General features: G+C 48.4%; 1 protein-coding gene across 1 annotated transcript in view; it reads right to left on the bottom strand.

Moving 5' to 3' along the window:
• LOC119978335 (methylosome protein 50-like) overlaps positions 1–18892 on the bottom strand; it is a 33967-nt gene extending 15075 nt beyond the window's left edge. The window contains exons 1-4 of the mRNA XM_038819901.1: positions 18686–18892; positions 15958–16099; positions 15360–15409; positions 8508–8578 (exon numbers count right to left, since the gene is read on the bottom strand). Coding sequence (XP_038675829.1) covers positions 8508–8578; positions 15360–15409; positions 15958–16099; positions 18686–18752 — 330 coding nt within the window. The 5' untranslated portion in view covers positions 18753–18892. The remainder of the gene's footprint in view (positions 1–8507; positions 8579–15359; positions 15410–15957; positions 16100–18685) is intronic.
• Positions 18893–23362: the final 4470 nt, after the last annotated feature.

The following is a 23362-nucleotide window of genomic DNA, read 5'->3' as shown; positions in this document are numbered from 1 at the left end:
ACTCCCTCAGTCACCAAACTCTCACTGTAGCACTCAAATGCCACAAGCTCAGCACTCAGTGCAAACAAAGTCTGCACTGTATCTAGCCCCTATTTATACTGTGACTCTAGCTTCTAAAAACTGGCCTAATGCAATTAACTAATTAACAAGCTCCAGCTGCAAGTAAGTCCAAGTAGAACCAAGTTCCACATTGCGCAGCATCCTCAGTCCAGTCGGATAGTGGAGAGGATGAATCGCACCCTAACGGGAATGCTCAGAAAGGCTGTCCAACAGTACGGCACCATCTGGAATTTAGTCCTATCCTTCGTATTAATGCTGATACGGAACACAGTTGCGCGCTCCACCGGATTCATCCCCCATGTACGGATAACCGGACATCCCACGAAAAGAACTCCTACCATGGCTAGGTCCATCAGGGCCCAAGGTCACAGCCCACAGCCATGAAAAAACATAAAAATGTTGCTGGACAACGTTCAGGCTGCCTAGAAGGCAGAGGCTGTTAAAATGGGCCAGAGAAAAACGCAAAGCAAAGCTTATTTCGATGGTAAGTTAAATCACATCGAATATGGGGTAGGACAGCAGTTCATGTTTCAGGTTTTCTAGCCAGGCACATTCCTGTCCCCCAGATATTTGGGACCCCAGTTCTTGGTAGATCAGGCAAGCTCATTGGTTTACAAAGTACTAGTGAACACTGGAAAGATGGTATCACTGAAACCAGATGAAGGCGACGGCCCCCAAAATAATCACCACCAGTTTCACATATCCCGAGAGGGAGTTAGCATCGACCTCAGATTCCGACCCCTTTTGAACCTCAAATCCTGAATCCTTGCCATCAACCCCACCCCCAAAACCATGAGAAAATGAAACCCCAGTCTATAGTAAGAAAGAGAGACGGGTAGTGATCCACCCACCCAGAGCAACGAGACCTGCGGAAGGCTCTAATTCGGTGCTCCAATGAGGAAGCCATGGAGGAAACGATCCGCAGTAACCAAGCCCTCTTACGTGAACAGTTAACTCCTCCTAGGTAACGCATGGGCACTACAGCCCCTAATTGGTTTAGTTCTAAAATGCAGCGAACCAAGTCTTCACAAAGTTCCAGATAAAGATTTTTAGTAGTCCCCCTCGTCATATGTATGGCTGAAGATATTATAGGAAGGGAATGGTCCCCATCCTGATACCAAGAGGCTACTCCTGTGGCCTTCTTCAAGGCAGTTTCTCCATTTGTATTCAATGAAGGGAAACTTCTCACCCAAGAGGCGATGCACAGTACAGCTGTATAAGGCCTGAGGAACGTCGCTCTGGCAGTACCCCTTCAAATTGTGGTCCTACCATTGAACTTACAGACAAGTTCAGTTTTGATGGCAAATCTCTGAGTTCACAGCTCTCCGCTTCCAAGCTGAAGTAGAACCCTTCTTCGTAAAATATTCACAAAGAAAAAAACCATCTCCTTGATTCATAAAATCAGAATTCCTACAATGCATAAGGGGGCCATTCGGTCACACCAACACTCCAAAGGAGCACCCGACCTAGACTCACCCTGCCTATCCTGGGCAGCACGGTAGCATTGTGGATAGCGCAATTGCTTCACAGCTCCAGGGTCCCAGGTTCGATTCCGGCTTGGGTCACTGTCTGTGTGGAGTCTGCACATCCTCCCCGTGTGTGCGTGGGTTTCCTCCAGGTGCTCCAGTTTCCTCCCACAGTCCAAAGATGTGCAGGTTAGGTGGATTGGCCATGATAAATTGCCCTTAATGTCCAAAATTGCCCTTAGTGTTGGGTGGGGTTACTGGGTTACGGTGCAGGTGTTGACCTTGGGTAGCGTGCTCTTTCCAAGAGCCGGTGCAGACTCGATGGGCTGAATGGCCTCCTTCTGCACTGTAAATTCTATATAATTCTATATAATCCTATCCCCGTAATCCCACCTAACCTTTTGAACACTAAGGGACAATTTAGCATGGCCAATCCACCTAACCTGCGCAACGTTAGACTGTGGGAGGAAACCGGAGCACCCAGAGGAAACTCAGACACAGGGAAAAAGTGCAAACTCCACACAGTCATCCAAGGTCAGAATTGAACCCAGTCCCTGGCGCCGAGGCAGCAGTGCTAACCACTGTGCTGCTATGGGATTGTGTGCGAACAAAACGTGGTCTTCTCATCATATAAATATCCATTATTCTGGCAGCTGCATCCCTGGCATGGTCCACCAGGCATTGCACAAACTCCTGAAATAAACTCAGGAGTGATTTTTCAAGTTCTACAGCTTCTTTTTGCTGTGAGCATATTCCTCTCAGGAGATTTCACCTCTCTTTGAAGTACTTTTGCTCCTGTTCTGGAGCATCACAACCATCCTCATCAACCTTGCCTAAACTGTTTCAATCTTCCGTACTAACACTACCTACTCTGAAGGAGGGTGTCCGCCTTTTAACACAACTTCTGTAGCTGTGATACTCTGCATAATTACTGACACTGTTTTCCAAGAAGAACTAATTTAAACATGGATGCATGACTGCATACACTCCAAACACCATTTCCAATAAACCCTCAAAACCTCTGGTGAGGCCCGAATTTATAGCTAACAAAAAGGGAGTTGGGAGAATTCATTTCAAACAGTTTTCAGGGAAAGATACAACAACAGCGTGAAGAAGAGTTGGAGGGATATTTTGGATTAGACAGATATTCGGCGAACATCGTGGCAATCATCACGGCAAATCTACTGACAAATGTGCAGCCTTCAGAGGAACTGACCAGACACAAACTCTGGTTTTGTGTCCGAGTGCCCAGCGTACATGTGATTCACCCTAACCAGATGTGGGTGAATGTGAGGATCGAACCAAACTCTCAGTCAAATTTACCAGAGGAAGAAAGGAACTGATTCGAAAACAAGACATGGAAATAATGCTAATCAGCTGAGAACAGAATAAAAGATATAGAACGACTTTATTCTGACATGTATTTATTTTTCTCTCCGTAAGTTAATTTTGTATTCAATAATGTACTTTGAGATTCTTTGTATGGATCAGTTTCTTTTGTATTTTTAATCATGTATTTTTTGTACTCGACAGCATTACTGTTATTGAGTATAGTGTTAGAGATTCAGTTGGTCGACCTGGGACCCCAGTACTAGCGCATGGGAGAGCTTGGTCACGCTTGCGTGATCCTATTCGTTGACGCTCATTGGATCAAAAGGACAGACTGTGACAAAATGGCTAACAGCCTTAAAAACTAGGCCAGATACAGAATTGGACAATCTAAATTAAACACCAGCCAACAGCCTGAACCTCCAGGCTTGATGGGAATTCAGACAGGCCCAATAAACACAGACACTGTTCAGAGGCGAGCAACTTGTCCTGGAAGTTGGATGTCAGGGAACCTTCCAGAAAGGTACAAAAGAGAGACGGGAGGGTATAAGACTCCACCATGAGTGAAGAGAAGATACAGCAACAACCAGAGAGGGCGTGTGTGACCCACCTTCGCAAAGGCCCTGAGTTCAAGTAGCAAGGTGATCAGAATCAGCACAGCTTAGCGAAGAGTCGCAGGAGCCTGATCAAGTTCAACTGCACGGGAGTATCTGAGTCTCAGATAGACCATGTCATTTGTAAGTTAGTTTAAGGATTTAGAGTTTGCTGTGTGAATGGAGTTTGAATCATAAGATTCAGGAATAAAATCAACTTGAACCAGAAATCCATTCTTGTCCTTTGTTTGCCTCATGAGAAGGGCACCGGGTAAATAAGTTTTAAGGTAACTGGCCAAAGTGTACAGACAACAGGTGTTTTTGCATTTGTGAGATAGGTACTGGTAACAGGGGGCCAGTTTAGCTCAGTAGGCTAGACAACTGATTTGTGATGCAGAACATGGCCAGCAGTGTGGGTTTAATTCCCCTACCGGCTGAGGTTATTGACAAAGGTCTTGCCTTCTCAATCTTGCCCCTCACCTGAGGTGTGGTGATCCTCAGGTTAAATCGCCACCAGTCAGCTCTCCCCTTCAAAGGGCAAAGCAGCCTATGGTCACCTGGGACTGTGGTGACTTTACCTTTTACATTCTTTGCTGGCTCCAATACCTCTCAAGCGATGTAGAAAGGAGATGGGCCCAGATTTTGAGACCCTCAAGGGGATGCTTTGGCGTAAAGCAGCAGTGAGGGCAACAAGCATGTAAATAGCTAATTACTGTGACAGGTATCATTTACAGTAGTCAAGTTGCCAATATTCAGCAACAGCTTGCTTATTGATGCTCAGCTTTCCACCAGGACACTCGGCTCCAGACATCATTATGGTCTTGTTCTAAACATGGACAACAGAGCTGAATTCCAGAGGCGAGTGACTGCTCTGGACATCAAGGCAGTGTTCAACTGGGTGTAACATCATTTGAGTCATACCTGGCACAAAGGAAGATGGTTGTGGTGGTTGGAGGTCAATCACCCCAGCTCCAGGACATCACTGCATGAGCTCCTCAGAAAAGTCTCCTCGGCCCAATCATCTTCAGCTGCTTCATCAATGACCTATCTTCCATCATAAGGTCAGAAGTGGGGATGTTTGCGGATGGCTGCACAATGTTCAGCACCATTCGCGATTCCTCAAATACTGAAGCAGTCCATGTCCAAATGCAACAAGAACTGGACAGTATCCAGGCTTGGACTGACAAGTGGAAAGTTACATTCATGCCACACAAGTGCCAGGCAATGACCATCTCCCCTTGACACTCAATGGCATTTACATCGCTGGTCCGCCACAATCAACATCCTGACCAGAAATTAAACTGGACTAGCCATACTAACACTGTGGCTGCCAGAGCAGATCAAAGGCTAGGAATCCTATGGCGAGTAACTCACCTCCTGACTCCCTAAAGCCTGTCCACCATCTACAAGACACAAGCCAGGAGTGTAATGGAATACTCTCCACTTGCCTGGCTGAGTGCAGCTCCAACAACACCCAAGAAACTCAACACCACCCAGGACAAATCAGCCGTTTGATTGCTCCTCCTTCCACAAACATTCATACCCTCCACCACCAAAGGACTTCGATAAAACAGACTGGAATAAAAACAAGAATCGCGACAAAATTAATTTTAACTGCCTGTACCCAGCCCGCTAACGACAGAGGGAGGTTTTGATTTGATTTATTATTGTCACATGTATTAGTATACGGTGAAAAGTATTGTTTCTTGCAGGTCGTCCCATCTTGAGCACACCTACACCCCTAAGTACCTAAGCCGCCAAATGGAATGGCAGCCCCCTAACCAACCCCGGCTGGGAGACCATGAAATGCCCGCTGTTACCCAAATTCAATTTATACCCCAAGAACGTCCCGAATCTTTGGAACAATTCCATTACACTCCCCACCAACGAGCTCGGTTCCGAGATATACAATAGCAGATCACTGGCTTTTAAAGACACTCTTTCTCCATCCTCCCCCTCACTATGACCTTCCAGTCCGATGGGCAAGGGCTCTATAGCAAATGCAAATAATAGGGGGGATATCAGGCACCACTGCATCGTACCCCGGTGCAGTGCAAAGCACCCCAAATTCATGCTGTCAGTGCGAACACTCGTCACTGGCTCCTTGTACAATAGCCACACCCACACCACAAACCTCGGCTCAATTCCAAATCTCTCTAATACCGCCATCAAGTAACCCTACTCTCCCCGATCAAACGGCTTCTCTGCATAGAGTGTAACCACCACCACTGTCTCCTTTCCTTCCGTCGGAGACAGAATCACATTCAGCAATCTCAACTTCGAGAACAGTTGCCTTCCCTTCACAAACCCCGTCTGATCCTCCTCAATCACCTTCAAAAGACATCCCTCCATCCTTTATACCAGCACATTTGCCAATATCCAGGGGCTGTTTAGCACACTGGGCTAAATCGCTGGCTTTGAAAGCAGACCAAGGCAGGCCAGCAGCACGGTTCGATTCCCGTACCAGCCTCCCCGGACAGGCGCCGGAATGTGGCGACTAGGGGCTTTTCACAGTAGCTTCACTGAAGCCTACTCGTGACATTAAGTGATTTTCATTTAATTTCAAGCTGATTGACTCCATCCTGGAGGTCGACAGGAAGTACTCCCTAAGCCCCGACTGTAGAGCTGCTAGCAGAGAGGAAGCAGCTGCAAATTAACTTTAACCTGCCATCCAATAGAAAAGCAGTGCACCAACTCCGCCAGACATGGGGGATCGTATACAACCACGGAGAAAAGGCTGGCCGCCTACTGGCTCACCAGCCGAGAAAGCAGGCATCCCTGAGGGAAATAACGCAGAGGCAGACTGGTAACTGAGCCAAAATTGAGGGCTGTACACCTCCGAGCCACCCGATGGGGGCACGGGGATGAAACAGTTCCTCATGGACTGGATATGCCAGCTGTGGGGGAAGACAGACGGGGGAGGGGGTGGGCATGTTGGAAGTACCAATAGATCTGGGAGAAATCATAGAGAGCATCAGCTCCATGTAGGCGGGGAAGGTGCCGGGGCCCGACGGGTTCCCGGCGGACGTCGATAAAAACTTTGCCCTGGCCCCAACCTAAGGATGTACACAGACTCGTTAGCGAGGGACACCCTGCCTTACGCTAACTTAGGCCACGATATTGCTGATACCCAAAAAAGACAAAAACCCAACGGAACTCAGATCTTACAGACCCAGTTCGCTGCTCAATGTAGGCACAAAGATACTCCCAAAGGCTCTGGCTAAGAGGCTGGGGAACTGCGTACCAGAGGTGGTTGCAGAGGACCGGAGCTCCTCTACGTCTCCGAACCTCAGGAAGGCCTGAGAGCAAACATGCAGCTCCTGAAAGAGTTTGGAACCTTCTCGGATTATAAACTTAACCTGGGCAAGAGCAAGGCATTCCCGGTGAACCCAAACGGGGAAGGGACAGAGCTGGAGGGACTCCCATTCAACCTAGCCCAAACCATTTCCGCTACCTGGGGATCCAAATAGCCAGAGACTGGACACAGATCCACAAGTGGAATCTGACCAGCCTGGCGGAGGACGTCAAAAAGGACCTGCAGAGATGGGGCAAGCTCTCTCTCTTCCTGGCGGGGAGGATGTAGACTATCAAAATGAACATACTACCCAGGTTTCTCTTCCTGTTCAGATCTCTACTGCTCTTCATCCCCAAGGCCTTCTTCCACAGCATAGACAAAATGATCATGGCATTTGTGTGGGGGATAAGAATCTCCAAATCAACATTGCAGCGGAGAAAAGTGATGGGTGGTCTGACACTACGAAATCTACAATACTACCACTGGGCAGCAACGGCAGATAGAGTGAGGGGATGGTTACGTGAGCCCACCATGGAATGGGTGAGAATGGAGGAGTCTTCCTGCAAGGGGACGGCTCCAGGCCCTCACCATGGCAGCGGTCCTAACCCCCCCAAGACACGTCCTGCCCAGTGGTGGTAGCTACACGAATATCATGGAACCAGATGAGGCAACATTTGGGTTTGACTGAGATGTCCCCCCCGGTCCCCATCTGCGGAAACCACAAGTTCCCACCAGCATGCTCGACACCACTTTCAAAGAATGGACACAGGACGGGGAGACGCTAACAGTTAGGGACTTTTACACAGGGGATAGACTAACGACACTGAGCAAACTGACCCCTGGAACTACCGACAGGACAGGAACTTAGGCACCTTCAGGTAAAGTACTTTCTCCCGCAGGGAGACGGTAGAATACCCCAGGGCACTGGAAACCACATTGCTAGAGGACCTGATAAACAAGTACAGTAAGGAAGGGGGGAAACTGCGGGAAAATCTACAGACAGCTACTGGACAGGACGAGACTACCACTGGACGAAGCCAGACGAAAATGGGGGGACGAACTGGGGACAGAAGTGGGATGGAGACTCTGGAGCAAAGCACTGAGCAGGGCTAACTTCACCTCCTCCTGCGCAAGGCTCAGCCTAATGCAACTCAAAAGTGGTGCACAGAAGTTATCTGACCAGAACCCGAATGAACAGGTTCTTCCCGGAGGAGGACGACAAATGTTAACGTTGCCTGAGAGGCCCGGCCAATCACACTCATGTTCTGGGCTTCTCCCAAACTTGTAAGGCTCTGGACAGCCTTCTTCAAGGAAGCGTCCAAGGTAGTGGGGGTGAGGGTGGAGCCGTGTCCGAGAGTGACAATCTTTGGGGTATCCGAGCAGCCAGAGCTACACATGGGGAAGAGGGCCGACGCCCTAGCCTTTGCTTCCCCAATCGCACGCCGGAGAATCCTGCTCGGCTGGCGATCAGCAGCACCCACAGCTGCTGATCGCCATCTGGAAAAGATCAAGTACACCACCCGAGAGTCGGAAGAAGGCTTCCACAAAGCGTGGGGGCAATTCATCGGCCTGTTCCAAGCCCTGTTTGAGGCCAACAGTGACTGGGGAAAAAGTGAGAGACGGGAGAGAGCAGACAGAGATACACGCGGCTCTAAGAGGTACAAAGGGAAGGAAGAGACGAGGAAACTCAGGGAAACCACAGGAAGAAGCATGGGGGGGGGTGCTGCTGGAGAGAGGAAACATAAAACATATTATTCACTTTACCTGAGCACACGAGAGGAAGAGATTGTCATTGCTCGGGCAGGCCGATACACCCGTCACAGGCGCCGAGTGAGCTGTATTCAGAAACCAGAATAATCAGTTTGTGAACAATTCTTGATACAAGTAGGTATTTTACATATAAAAGCAAAGCAATCCCCCCCCGAACACATTCTGATCATAACTATTTCTGTTGCACAATTTGAACTAATTTAACATTTACACTATAATTTATTTTTCTCAAACGTTCTTGCCAATATGAAATACTCACCGCAAACAGTGTCACTGAAGATCTGTTAGTTTAAATGTGAAAACAGAAATGTTGATTGCAGTTGATACTACACAATAAAGCCTTTAAGCTTGCCCATTGTTCTAATGCCAAAGTACTCGATACCTTTTATCAAGTGTATACCTGAAAATAACAACTTTCAATCCCATTGAAATTAAACTGATCGCCTCCCATCATACCCTTGCCCTTGCTTCCAAAGATTAATGAAAATGTTCAGTAAATCTCAACTCCCCTGTATCAATAAATAGTGCAAAACAATTTATCTGGTGGGACTTCATACTCAAAGGTGGGACATTGGCCGAGATTCTCTGACCTCCCCACGTGCAGCGTGTTCCCCAGCCGTGAGTGGCAGCCCACTGTTGGCCAGTGGCACGATCGTCTGGTCTTCCTGTTATCAATGGGGTTTCCCATTTAATGCAACCCACGCTGCCAGGAAGCCTGCGACAGGGATGGGCCGTCGGCATGAACAGCCAGAGGATCTCACACGTTATGTTAAAAGTAACATTCCTGTCGTTCAAGTGCCAAGCAATGGGCATTTCCAATGGAGGCCATGTAACTATTTCCCTTTAACATTCAGCGACATTACTATTGATGAACCCACCTCTCCTCACCATCAAACTCTTTGGAATTGGCAGTTAGCATCGACAAGAAATGTAACTGTCACTTTAATACAGTGGCTACAAGACAATAGAGGCTGTGTCTTCTACATTGAGTAACTCACCTCCTGACTCCCCAAAGCTCACCTGCCATCTACAAGGCACAAGTCAGGGGTGGGACATATGCTCCCTATTTGCAAGGATGAATGAAGCTCCAATAATACTCAAGAAACTCATCACCATCCAGGGCACCCGCTTCCCACTTGATTGGCACGCCATCAACTACCTGAAACATTCACTCCCTCCCTATGGTCACATCGTACACCACCTTCAAGCTTCACTACGGCAATTCTTAACACCCTGGAGACCCGGCAACATCTTGGTGAACCTCCTTTGCACTCTCTCCAAAGCTTCCACATCCTTCTGATAATGTGGTGACCAGAACTGCACGTAACACTCCAAATGTGGCCTAACCAAAGTTTTATCCAGCTGAAACATGATTTCCCAACTCTTGTCTTCAATGTCCGAGCTGATGAAGGCAAGCATGCCATATGCCATCTTAATCACCTTGGACACCTGTGCTGCCACTTTCAGGGAATTGTGGACTTGCACGCCCTGATCCCTCTGTATGTATGTCCCTATGGGTTCTGCCATTTACATAGAACATAGAACGATACAGCGCAGTACAGGCCCTTCGGCCCTCGATGTTGCACCGACATGGAAAAAAAAACTAAAGGCCATCTAACCTACACTATGCCCTTATCATCCATATGTTTATCCAATAAATTTTTAAATGCCCTCAATGTTGGCGAGTTCACTACTGTTGCAGGTAGGGCATTCCACGGCCTCACCACTCTTTGCGTAAAAAACCCACCTCTGACCTCTGTCCTATATCTATTACCCCTCAATTTAAGGCTATGTCCCCTCGTGCTAGCCACCTCCATCTGCGGGAGAAGGCTCTCGCTGTCCACCCTATCTAACCCTCTGATCATTTTGTATGCCTCTATTAAGTCACCTCTTAACCTTCTTCTCTCTAACGAAAACAACCTCAAGTCCATCAGCCTTTCCTCATAGGATTTTCCCTCCATACCAGGCAACATCCTGGTAAATCTCCTCTGCACCCGTTCCAAAGCTTCCACGTCCTTCCTATAATGAGGCGACCAGAACTGTACGCAATACTCCAAATGCGGCCGTACTAGAGTTTTGTACAACTGCAACATGACCTCATGGCTCCGGAACTCAATTCCAATACCAATAAAGGCCATCACACCATAGGCCTTCTTCACAACCCTATCAACCTGGGTGGCAACTTTCAGGGATCTATGTACATGGACACCGAGATCCCTCTGCTCATCCACACTACGAAGAATTTTACCATTAGCCAAATATTCCGCATTCCTGTTATTCTTTCCAAAGTGAATCACCTCACACTTCTCCACATTAAACTCCATTTGCCACCTCTCAGCCCAGCTCTGCAGCTTATCTATGTCCCTCTGTAACCTGCAACATCCTTCCACACTGTCTACAACTCCACCGACTTTAGTGTCGTCTGCAAATTTACTCACCCATCCTTCTGCGCCCTCCTCTAGGTCATTTATAAAAATGACAAACAGCAACGGCCCCAGAACAGATCCTTGTGGTACGCCACTCGTAACTGAACTCCATTCTGAACATTTCCCATCAACTACCACTCTCTGTCTTCTTTCAACTAGCCAATTTCTGATCCACATCTCTAAATCACCCTCAATCCCCAGCCTCCGTATTTTCTGCAATAGCCGACCGTGGGGAACCTTATCAAACGCTTTACTGAAATCCATATACACCACATCAACTGCTCTACCCTCGTCTACCTGTTCAGTCACCTTCTCAAAGAACTTGATAAGGTTTGTGAGGCATGACCTACCCTTCACAAAACCATGCTGACTATCCCTAATCATATTATTCCTATCTAGATGATTATAAATCGTATCTTTTATAATCCTCTCCAAGACCTTACCCACCACAGACGTTAGGCTCACCGGCCTATAGTTACCGGGGTTATCTCTACTCCCCTTCTTGAACAAAGGGACCACATTTGCTATCCTCCAGTCCTCTGGCACTATTCCTGTAGCCAATGATGACCTAAAAATCAAAGCCAAAGGCTCAGCAATCTCTTCCCTGGCTTCCCAGAGAATCCTAGGATAAATCCCATCCGGCCCCGGGGACTTATCTATTTTCACCTTGTCCAGAATTGCCAACACTTCTTCCCTACGCACCTCAATGCCATCTATTCTAATAGCCTGGGTCTCAGCATTCTCCTCCACAATATTATCTTTTTCTTGAGTGAATACTGATGAAAAGTATTCATTTAGTATCTCGCTTATCTCCTCAGCCTCCACACACAACTTCCCACCACTGTCCTTGACTGGCCCTACTCTTACCCTAGTCATTCTTTTATTCCTGACATTCCTATAGAAAGCTTTTGGGTTTTCCTTGATCCTACCTGCCAAAGACTTCTCATGTCCCCTCCTTGCTCATCTCAGCTCTCTCTTTAGATCCTTCCTCTCTTCCTTGTAACTATCAAGCGCCCCAACTGAAACTTCATGCCTCATCTTCACATAGGCCTCCTTCTTCCTCTTAACAAGAGATTCCACTTCTTTGGTAAACCACGGTTCCCTCGCTCGACCCCTTCCTCCCTGCCTGACTGGTACGTACTTATCAAGAACATGCAATAGCTGTTCCTTGAACAAGCTCCACATATCCAGTGTGCCCAACCCTTGCAGCCTACTTCTCCAACCAACACATCCTAAGTCATGTCTAATGGCATCATAATTGCCCTTCCCCCAGCTATAACTCTTGCCCTGCGGGGTATACTTATCCCTTTCCATCACTAACGTAAAAGTCACCGAATTGTGGTCACTGTTTCCAAAGTGCTCACCTACCTCCAGATCTAACACCTGGCCTGGTTCATTACCCAAAACCAAATCCAATGTGGCCTCGCCTCTTGTTGGCCTGTCAACATATTGTGTCAGGAAACCCTCCTGCACACATTGTACAAAGAACGACCCATCTAATGTACTCGAACTATATCTTTTCCAGTCAATATTTGGAAAGTTAAAGTCTCCCATAACAACTACCCTGTTACTTTCGCTCTTTTCCAGAATCATCTTCGCCATCCTTTCCTCTACATCCCTAGAACTATTAGGTGGCCTATAGAAAACTCCCAACAGGGTGACCTCTCCTTTCCTGTTTCTAACCTCAGCCCATACTACCTCAGAAGAAGAGTCCCCATCTAGCATCCTTTCCGCCACCGTAATACTGTCCTTGACTAGCAGCGCCACACCCCCCCCTCTTTTGCCCCCTTCTCTAAGCTTACTAAAACACCTAAACCCCGGAACCTGCAACAACCATTCCTGTCCCTGCTCTATCCATGTCTCTGAAATGGCCACAACGTCGAAGTCCCAGGTACCAACCCATGCTGCCAGTTCCCCTACCTTATTTCGTATACTCCTGGCATTGAAGTAGACACACTTCAAACCACCTACCTGAACACTGGCACCCTCCTGCGAAGTCAAATCTGTGCTCCTGACCTCTATACTCTCAATCTCCCGTACCCCAAAACTACAATCCAGGTTCCCATGCCCCTGCTGAATTAGTTTAAACCCCCCCACCTCTTTAAAAACCCCCCCACCTCTTTAAAAAAACTCTAACCGTTTGCATTATAACAATCACTTAAGTACTTGAGCTGAGAAATGGAGAGGTTTGAGGGGAAAAGTAAATTCATTATATTTACAGTATAATTCATACCTAGATTTGATCCTCCAAAATGCATCACCTTGCATTTGTCCGGATTAAACTCCATCTGCCATTTCTGTGCCCAAGTCTCCAATCTATCCTGTTGTATCCTCTGACAATCCTCAGCACTATCAGCAACTCCGCCAATCTTCAGGTCATCCACAAACTTACTAATCAGACCACCCACATTTTCCTCCAGATAATTTATATGTATTACAAACAACAGAGATCCCAGCACTGATCCCTGTGGAACACCACCAGCTACAGATCTCCATTCTGAAAAACACCTTTCCACCGCTACTCTGTCTTCTATAACCAAACCAGTTCTGTATCCATCTAGCCAGCCCACCTCCAATCCCATGTAATTTTAGTTTTTGTATCAGTCTGCCATGTGGGACCTTGTCAAACGCCGTACTAAAGTCTACATAAACTACATCCACAGCCCTTCCCTTATCAATTTTCTGTTACCTCTTTAAAAAAAACTCTAACCGTTTGCATTATAACAATCACTTAAGTACTTGAGCTGAGAAATGGAGAGGTTTGAGGGGAAAAGTAAATTCATTGCTCTTATTTGTATAGAGGCTCTTTGCGAGCGAGAAACACAAATAGGTGCCAAGTGAGAGGGGGCATACAACACAGAGAACTGATAACAGCACATAGAGGATTTACAATGTACAATGTGAGTAACCCATGGATTCCTGCTGACTTTGTGTTGAGCAATAAAACAGATCTAACTCAGGAGACAGGCCACGCATGCTCAGTTTTTGACATTCTGTTTTATGTTTCCAGGTCGCAAAAAAAACTCTATACAGATTTTTGAAACTCCTAAAGGCCAGCTGCAAGGATTGGACAGTGTGCTTTCTTGGGGTTGCTGCACAAAGCAATAACCATGGGACCGGGGCAAAAAAAGGAACCCAAAGTGACAGGGAGTCGGGAGCAGATGAAGAGGAAGATCAGTTCCAGGCAGCGGAAGTGCTGCAAGTAGCTATGTGCAGCCGAGGGCCCTGGAGTTCAGAGAAGCTCTGGGAGCAGTAGCCGTTCTGTGCAGCTGAGACTTGAGGCTCAGGGAAGTCCAGGACTAATGTTGTTCTCCTCAGAGCAGCTACAGAGTTGGAATCATGCCAATGATTGGGGTACAGCCTCATATATCCAGCAGGATAGAGTCCCGGGAGAAGATATTGGAAATTGGGATGAGAGTAGTCTTTGGGGCAGCCGGACCAACTGTTGAGGGAGATCAGAAGTTATATTATTGACAGAGGGGCTGAAAACCCTCCCAAGGAAGATAGAGTTTAAAGCAACATGGTGACTCAATGATCTGTCTGGCAGGATTGCTGAAGAATTTGTTGGACCTGTCTTGGGTGGGTCTGCTAATTATTTGTGCAGTTTGTGCTGTGCGCGACAATACTTTAGTTGTTAATTCATATTTCCCACATGATATTTCTGCGTGTCAGAGCATAAGATTTGCTTTGTTGCCTCTTGCATATTAAAACTTGTTTGCCTAAAACTGTGGAATCTTGTTACCTTGTTCTCTTAAGTAACTGAGATTTCAGATTTCATCAACTTTACAAGTCAATGATCCCCACCCGGATCCTTACAATACTGCTCTCCCGTCTGTGATTGTAACTGCGTTTATCAAACAAATCTCTGACAGTTGTGCATATTAATGTGCTTTTTTCACCAATGGGCTTCCCATAGTTAGCTAATATTATGAATATTTGTTTCATTTTCATAGAAGTTCATAGAATCCCTACAGTACAGAAGGAGGCCATTCAGTCCATCAAGTCTGTGCCGACCCTTTGAAAGACCACCCTACACAGGCCCTATTCTCTGCCCTATAACGTCATCCAAAAGGGCAATTTAGCATGTCCAATCCACCTAACCTACACATCTTTGGACCGTGGGAGGTAATCGGAGCACCCAGAGGAAACCCAAGCAGATACCGAGAGGATGTGCAAACTCCACAGACAGTCACCCAAGGCTGGAATCGAATCCGGGTCTTTTTAGCTGTGAGACAGCAGTGCTAACCACTGTGCCCCCGTGCCGCCCCATATGTTTAGCTTACAGTGTCATGCAGAATCATCAACCACCATGGAGATGTCAGCAAAACATAGGAATTCTATTCATTAAAAACAACTGCTTAGTGCGTTCAAGAAATGCACGGACGTGACAAAGATGCTGATCATATTTGCGACTGCATACCTTGATAAGAGATCAACACGGTCTTATGTTCTAGGTCCCAAATCTTCACACTAAAAAATGAAAGTGCAGGGTTAATGTAGCTAAAGTTAATTCTTACACAGAACATCCCAGCTATTTTCTGTGTTTAATGTCAGTTGTATGCAAACTGTCATACTAAGTAGGAATAAAATTTAGGGATAGAAATGATACAATACATTTTTTTTAAAAACTTACTAGCTTGCCTATTATAGTCTTATTCCACACTGCGTAATACAGCCTTAAAAATATTGGTGATTTTAACTCCTGCAGATTTTTGAATGTACACATTGATATTTTTATGCACGTGCAGTGGGATTCCAGTCATTACAACCAATGCTTATAAAGCCTGATTTCTCTTGTGGAATATCTAAGATCTCTGCACCATCACTTGCTCCAAAGAAATTCATGAGCATTAATGAAGTTAAGCATTTGTTTTTTCAATTGCAAAGTTGGGATTAGTGAATAGTTCAAACTCTAAGTTCTCTTTGCTCATTCAAAACCCACAATGTGTGAAAGTGATAGCTACTGTATTAGCAAGACATGTTCAGATATGCACAGTTAGAAAGATGCTGTTACGTACCTGCAATCTAGACTGCTGCTGACCGCCTGTGTTGCACCACAGAGCACGCTCACTTTCGTAACAATGTCATCGTGTTCATATTTACAGAACTTGCTCACCATCGCTGTTTCATTCTCAGCCACCTCCCACAATTCGACAGCACCTGCAGAAAGAGTAAAAAAAAAAACAGGAATTGAGTGGAGACTAAACTTTTTCCAAAAGGTTCAAACTACACAATATTTTTTGGGATGGGCAATTAGTGCTGGCCCTGCCAGTAATATCCACACCGCATGAATGAATTTTAAAATTGCTTGAGGTATTGAACATGGTGCTGTACATTAAATTTGATTTCTATGTTAAATAGTGTTGCATACTCTGTATAATAAGACAAGATAACTCTCCGGCATGGGAGACGGTCAAGAAGGTAAGCACCCATAGTATCCAGGGCAACTTGAATCCAAAATTGGCTTAGTGCCAGGAGGCAGAGGGTGATGGTCGAAGGTTTCTTGTGTGATTGGAAACCTGTGTCCAGTGGTGTTCCACAGGGATTGGTGCTGGGTCCCTTGCTGCCTGTAGTCTACATTAATGATCTGGATGTAAATGTGGGGGGTATGTTAAATTAGTTCACAGATGACACGAAACTTGGTGGTGAGGTAAATAGAGCACAGCAAGAAATCTTACAACACCAGGTTAAAGTCCAATAGGTTTGTTTCAAATCACTAGCTTTCAGGGCACTGCTCCTTCCTCGGGTGAATGAAGAGGTAGGTTCCAGAAACATATATATAAAGTCAAAGATGCAAGACGATGCTTTGAACGTGAGCATTTGCAGGTAATTAAGTCTTTACAGATCCAGAGAGAGGGGTGATCCCAGGTTAAAGAGGCGTGAATTGTCTCAAGCCAGGACAGTTGGTAGAATTTCGCACGCCCAGGCCAGCTGGTGGGGGGGTGAATGTAATGCGACATGAATCCCAGGTCCCGGTTGAGGCTGTACTCATGTGTGCAAAACTTGGCTATAAGTTTCTGCTCGACGATTCTGCGTTGTCGCGCATCCTGAAGGCCGCCTTGGGAGAACGCTTACCCGAAGATCAGAGGCTGAATGCCCTTGACTGCTGAAGTGTTCCCCGACTGGAAGGGAACATTCCTGCCTGGCGATTGTCGCACAATGTGGGGCAGCACGGTAGCAAAGTGGATAGCATTGTGGCTTCACAGCGCCACGGTTCCAGGTTCGATTCCCCCGCTGGGTCACTGTCTACGGAATCTGCACGCTCTCCCCATGTCTGCGTGGGTTTCCTCTGGGTGCTCCGGTTTCCTCCCACAGTCCAAAGACGTGCCGGTCAGGTGGATTGGCCATGACAAATTACCCTTAGTGACCAAAAAAAAGGTTAGGAGAGGTTATTGGGTTACAGAGATAGGGTGGAAGTGAGGCCTTAAGTGGGTCAGTGCAGACTCGATGGGCCGAATGGCCTCCTTCTGCACTGTATGTTCTATGTTCCTGTGTATGTCTGTTCATCCGTTGTCGTAGTGTCTGCATGGTCTCACCAATGTACCACACTTCGGGATATCCTTTCCTGTAGCGTATGAGGTAGACAACGTTGGCCGAGTTGCACGAGTATGTATCGCGTACCTGGTGTTTCCACGTGTGATGGTGGTACCCATATCGATGATCTGGCACGTCTTGCAGAGATTGCCATGGCAGGGTTGTGTGGTGTCGTGGTCGCTCTTCTGAAGGCTGGGTAGTTTGCTGCAAACAATGGTTTGTTTGAGATTGCACGATTGTTTGAAGGCAAGTAGTGGGGGTGTGGGGATGACCGTGGCAAGATGTTCGTCTTCATCGATGACATGTTGAAGGCTGCGAAGAAGATATTCTAGTTTCTCCGCTCCAGAGAAGTATGGACGATGAAGGGTACTCTGCTGGTTATGTTTGTCTTCTGAGGAGGTCGGTGCGTGTTTTTGCTGTGGCGCGTTGGAACTGTCGATCGATGAGTCGAGCGCCATATCCCGTTCGTACGAGGGCATCTTTCAGCGTCTGTAGATGGCTGTTACGCTCCTCCTCGTCTTAGCAGATCCTGTGTATACGGAGGGCTTGTCCATAGAGGATGGCTTCTTCAATGTGTTTAGGGTGGAAGCTGGAGAAGTGGAGCATTGTGAGTTTATCCGTGGGCTTGCAGTAAAGTGAAGTGCTGAGGTGACCGTCCTTGATGGAGATGAGTGTGTCCAAGAATGCAACCGATTTTGGAGAATAGTCCATGGTGAGTCTGATGGTGGGATGGAACTTATTGATGTCATCATGTAGTCGTTTCAGTGATTCGTCGCTGTGGGTCCAAAGGAAAAAAATTTCATTGATGTATCGGGTGTATACGTTGGTTGATGGTCCTGTGTGGTGAGGTCTTGTTCAAACTTGTGCATGAAGATGTTGGCATATTGAGGTGCGAATTTGGTCCCCATGGCTGTTCTGTGTGTCTGGATGAAGAACTTGTTGTCGAAGGTGAAGACGTTGTGATCCAGAACGAAGCGGATGAGTTGCAGAATTGCGTCTGGAGATTGGCAGTTGTGGATGTTGAGTACTGAGGCTGTTGCAGCAATGCCGTCGTCATGGGGGATGCTGGTGCAGAGTGGCTGACGTCCATTGTGACGAGTGAATACTATTAGCCTTGTTTGTGTGACGTGCCAGTTGTAAACCCTCAAGCAATAGAGGGGGCAACAGAAGTAATTTTTATTACTCAGAAAAGTACTTAAAACACAGCCTTACCAGAATCAGATGCGACAAGGATTTCTCGGTCAGAGACCCAACATGTATCTGCCACCCCTGCCTGCATCTGGACACCAGCGGTGCAGAATCCTTCATTTGGGGCTTTGAGGGGGTCTTTGAACAACCAAATCGAACCCAACCAATTGCGTCCAGATAATGTAGATGATCCAAGTAACAGTGCTCCATCTATAATGAACAGACACAGCAATTTAATTTAAGCCCGAGCAGGAAAAATGAATGAATAATGAAACAAAATGATTAAGTGCTATATGTACACATATGCAAAACAAAAAGGAAAAATTCATGTTTCATGTACAACGGTTACTATTCTTAACTGAAGATGGAGCAGCGGGAAAGGAGGAGAGTATCGATGCTACAATCACAGTAAGAAAACCATGGATTGAATGAATGGCTGCTTCAATGAAGAATGGGCTAATGAGGCCATGGAAAGGTATCAAAAGATCACGCAGAGCAAAGTTGTTAAAAAGACCTGAGAGAGATCAACAAAAATAAAAATGCCTCGAGCAGACAAAGTACAAAAAAGAAAATTGAGATGCAAGAAGTTTGAAATTAAAATAGAATTGTTGAAAATATGCAGTAGGCTAGAGAAAACTAAACTTAAGCCAATTTCTCACCTGTTTCCATGTCCTCACTATTCCAATACTCCCCTGGTCAACCTCTCGCCTCCCTCTTTGTATAACTTGGCGCTCATCAAAAGGTCTGCTGCCGATGCCTTAAGTTACACCAATCCCTACTCACCCATCACTACTGTATTTGCTGAGCAAAACAGACTTCCAATGTACCAACACTGCAAATACATCTTTCACCTCTCCTCAATCTCTATAACCTCCTCCAGCCCTACAGATCTCCGCACTCCAATTTTGGTACCTTGGCAGACCATCAATTTTGATAGTTCCACCACTGGTGGCCATATTTTCAGAGCCCAAAGCCCTAGAATTACCTCAGGAATCATTTCTGCCTCACTTTCTTACTTTAACATATATCTGAAAACCTAGCCCTTTGACCAAGCTGTTGGTCATTTCCCCAGATTATCCTCCCCTGTGGCTTGTCAACGTTCTTACTGGTGACACTCAATTGCCTTGGGCTGTTTTGCCATGATAAAGGGCTCCGGAAATGAAAGTTATTAACTCTCAGCATACATACCCCTCACTAGAATTACAAGACAGATAAGATACTGTTCCTGAAGTGAGCATTGACCCGGAGTCCTGGCGTGTGTGTGTGTGTGTGTTGGGGGGGGGGGGGGGGGGGGGGGGGGGGGGGGGGGGGGTCAGCTATTTGATCCTTCATGCATACTCCACCTTTCAACATGGCTGATCTTTTGCCCACAACTCCACTTTCTGACACAACCCTCACACCGGTTCATTCCTGTAGAATCGAAAAATCTATCAACCTCAGCCTTGAATATCCTCAACCAACAAGCATCCACAGTGCTCTGGGATGCACAATTCAAGAGTCACAACAATTTAACTGAAAGAATTTCTCATCACAATGCTGAACAGCCAACTACTTCTTTTGAGACTGTGGCCCCATATTCTCGGTTCCCCACCAGGAAAAAATCTGTCTCTATCGTCCCAGTCCTTCAAGTGTTTCTACATGTCTCATTTGACTACAGTGTGAGGAAACAGCATGATAGGAGAAGTCAGCATCACATTTAAGTCAGTTCCAGCAGCTCTATACGTCATGTAACATAGCAATGAATGAACCCTGAAACTGTTCTCACTGAGACCACCAAATATGACAGAACTGAACACAAGAGGTGTACAATAATTGTTCATTTAATAAATACAGTTGTTGATTTACTACTTCACAATGGAGGATTTTTTAACTGAAAAATTATTTGTGCATTTAAATCAAAAATAGCTTCTCAAAACAAGTGAAACTTTAAAACCAATAATTGGTGAATAGTTTATGTGAGATGCTTGGCATTTGAGGTTTGATCTTGTTGCAGGTGCCAGCTCGGGTTTGAAATGATCTGATGTCGGTGGTGCCCCTCTCACTGCCGATTCCTCCCCACACACCCCTCTCACTGCCCATTCCTCCTCCCCACACACCCCTCTCACTGCCCATTCCTCCTCCCCACACACCCCTCTCACTGCCCATTCTTCCTCCCCACACCCATCTCACTGCCCATTCCTCCTCCCCACACACCCCTCTCACTGCCCACTCCTCCTCCCCACACACCCCTCTCACTGCCCATTCCACATCCCCACACACCCCTCTCACTGCCCATTCCTCCCCACACACCCCTCTCACTGCCCATTCCTCCTCCCCACACCCCCCTCTCACTGCCCATTCCTCCTCCCCACACACCCCTCTCACTGCCCATTCCTCCTCCCCACACACCCCTCTCACTGCCCATTCCTCCCCACACACCCCTCTCCCTGCCCATTCCTCCCCACACACCCCTCTCCCTGCCCATTCCTCCTCCCCACACACCCCTCTCACTGCCCATTCCTCCTACCCACACACCCCTCTCACTGCCCATTCCTCCTCCCCACACCCCCCTCTCACTGCCCATTCCTCCCCACACCCCCCTCTCACTGCCCATTCCTCCTCCCCACACACCCCTCTCACTGCCCATTCCTCCTCCCCACACACCCCTCTCACTGCCCATTCCTCCTACCCACACACCCCTCTCACTGCCCATTCCTCCTCCCCACACCCCTCTCACTGCCCATTCTTCCTCCCCACACCCCTCTCACTGCCCATTCCTCCTCCCCACACCCCCCTCTCTCTGCCCATTCCTCCTCCCCACACCCCCTCTCACTGCCCATTCCTCCTCCCCACACCCCCCTCTCACTGCCCATTCCTCCTCCCCACACACCCCTCTCACTGCCCATTCCTCCTCCCCACACACCCCTCTCACTGCCCATTCCTCCCCACACACCCCTCTCACTGCCCATTCCTCCTCCCCACACACCCCTCTCACTGCCCATTCCTCCCCACACACCCCTCACTGCCCATTCCTCCTCCCCACACCCCCCTCTCACTGCCCATTCCTCCTCCCACACACCCCCTCTCACTGCCCATTCCTCCTCCCCACACACCCCTCTCACTGCCCATTCCTCCTCCCCACACACCCCTCTCACTGCCCATTCCTCCCCACACACCCCTCTCACTGCCCATTCCTCCTCCCCACACACCCCTCTCACTGCCCATTCCTCCCCACACACCCCTCTCACTGCCCATTCCTCCCCACACCCCTCTCACTGCCCATTCCTCCTCCCCACACACCCCTCTCACTGCCCATTCCTCCCCACACACCCCTCTCACTGCCCATTCCTCCTCCCCACACCCCCCTCTCACTGCCCCTTCCTCCCCACAACCCCCTCTCACTGCCCATTCCTCCTCCCCACACACCCCTCTCACTGCCCATTCCTCCTCCCCACACACCCCTCTCACTGCCCATTCCTCCCCACACCCCCTCTCACTGCCCATACCTCCTCCCCACACCCCTCTCACTGCCCATTCCTCCCCACACACCCCTCTCACTGCCCATTCCTCCTCCCCACACACCCCTCTCACTGCCCATTCCACATCCCCACTCTCCCCCTCTCACTGCCCATTCCTCCCCACTCTCCCCCTCTCACTGCCCATTCCTCCTCCCCACACACCCCTCTCACTGCCCATTCCTCCTCCCCACACCCCTCTCACTGCCCATTCCTCCTCCCCACACACCCCTCTCACTGCCCATTCCTCCTCCCCACACACCCCTCTCACTGCCCATTCTTCCTCCCCACACACCCCTCACTGCCCATTCCTCCTCCCCACACACCCCTCTCACTGCCCATTCCTCCCCACACACCCCTCTCACTGCCCATTCCTCCTCCCCACACCCCCCTCACTGCCCATTCCTCCACCCCACACACCCCTCTCACTGCCCATTCCTCCTCCCCACACACCCCTCTCACTGCCCATTCCTCCCCACACACCCCTCTCACTGCCCATACCTCCTCCCCACACCCCTCTCACTGCCCATTCCTCCTCCCCACACACCCCTCTCACTGCCCATTCCTCCTCCCCACACCCCCCTCTCACTGCCCATTCCTCCTCCCCACACACACCTCTCACTGCCCATTCCTCCTCCCCACTCTCCCCCTCTCACTGCTCATTCCTCCCCACACACCCCCTCTCACTGCCCATTCCTCCCCACACACCCCTCTCACTGCCCATTCCTCCCCACACCCCTCTCACTGCCCATTCCTCCTCCCCACACACCCCTCACTGCCCATTCTTCCTCCCCACACACCCCCTCACTGCCCATTCCTCTCATCCCCACACACCCCTCTCACTGGCCCCTCCTCCTCCCACACACACACCCCTCACTGCCCATCTCCTCCTCCCCACAACCCCCCTCTCCTGCCCATTCCTCCTCCCCCACACACGCCTCTCACTGCCCATTCTCCTCCCCACACACCCCTCCTACTGCCCATTCCTCCCCACACACCCCTCTCACTGCCCATACCTCCTCCCCACACCCCTCTCACTGCCCATTCCTCCCCACCACCCCCCTCACTGCCCATTCCTCCTCCCCACACACCCCTCTCACTGCCCATTCCTCCTCCCCACTCTCCCCCTCTCACTGCCCATTCCTCCCCACTCTCCCCCTCTCACTGCCCATTCCTCCTCCCCACACACCCCTCTCACTGCCCATTA

This window comes from Scyliorhinus canicula, chromosome 15, assembly GCF_902713615.1.
Source record: "Scyliorhinus canicula chromosome 15, sScyCan1.1, whole genome shotgun sequence".
Classification (NCBI taxonomy): Eukaryota; Metazoa; Chordata; class Chondrichthyes; order Carcharhiniformes; family Scyliorhinidae; genus Scyliorhinus; species Scyliorhinus canicula.
This window is presented reverse-complemented; position numbering and strand designations above follow the sequence as displayed.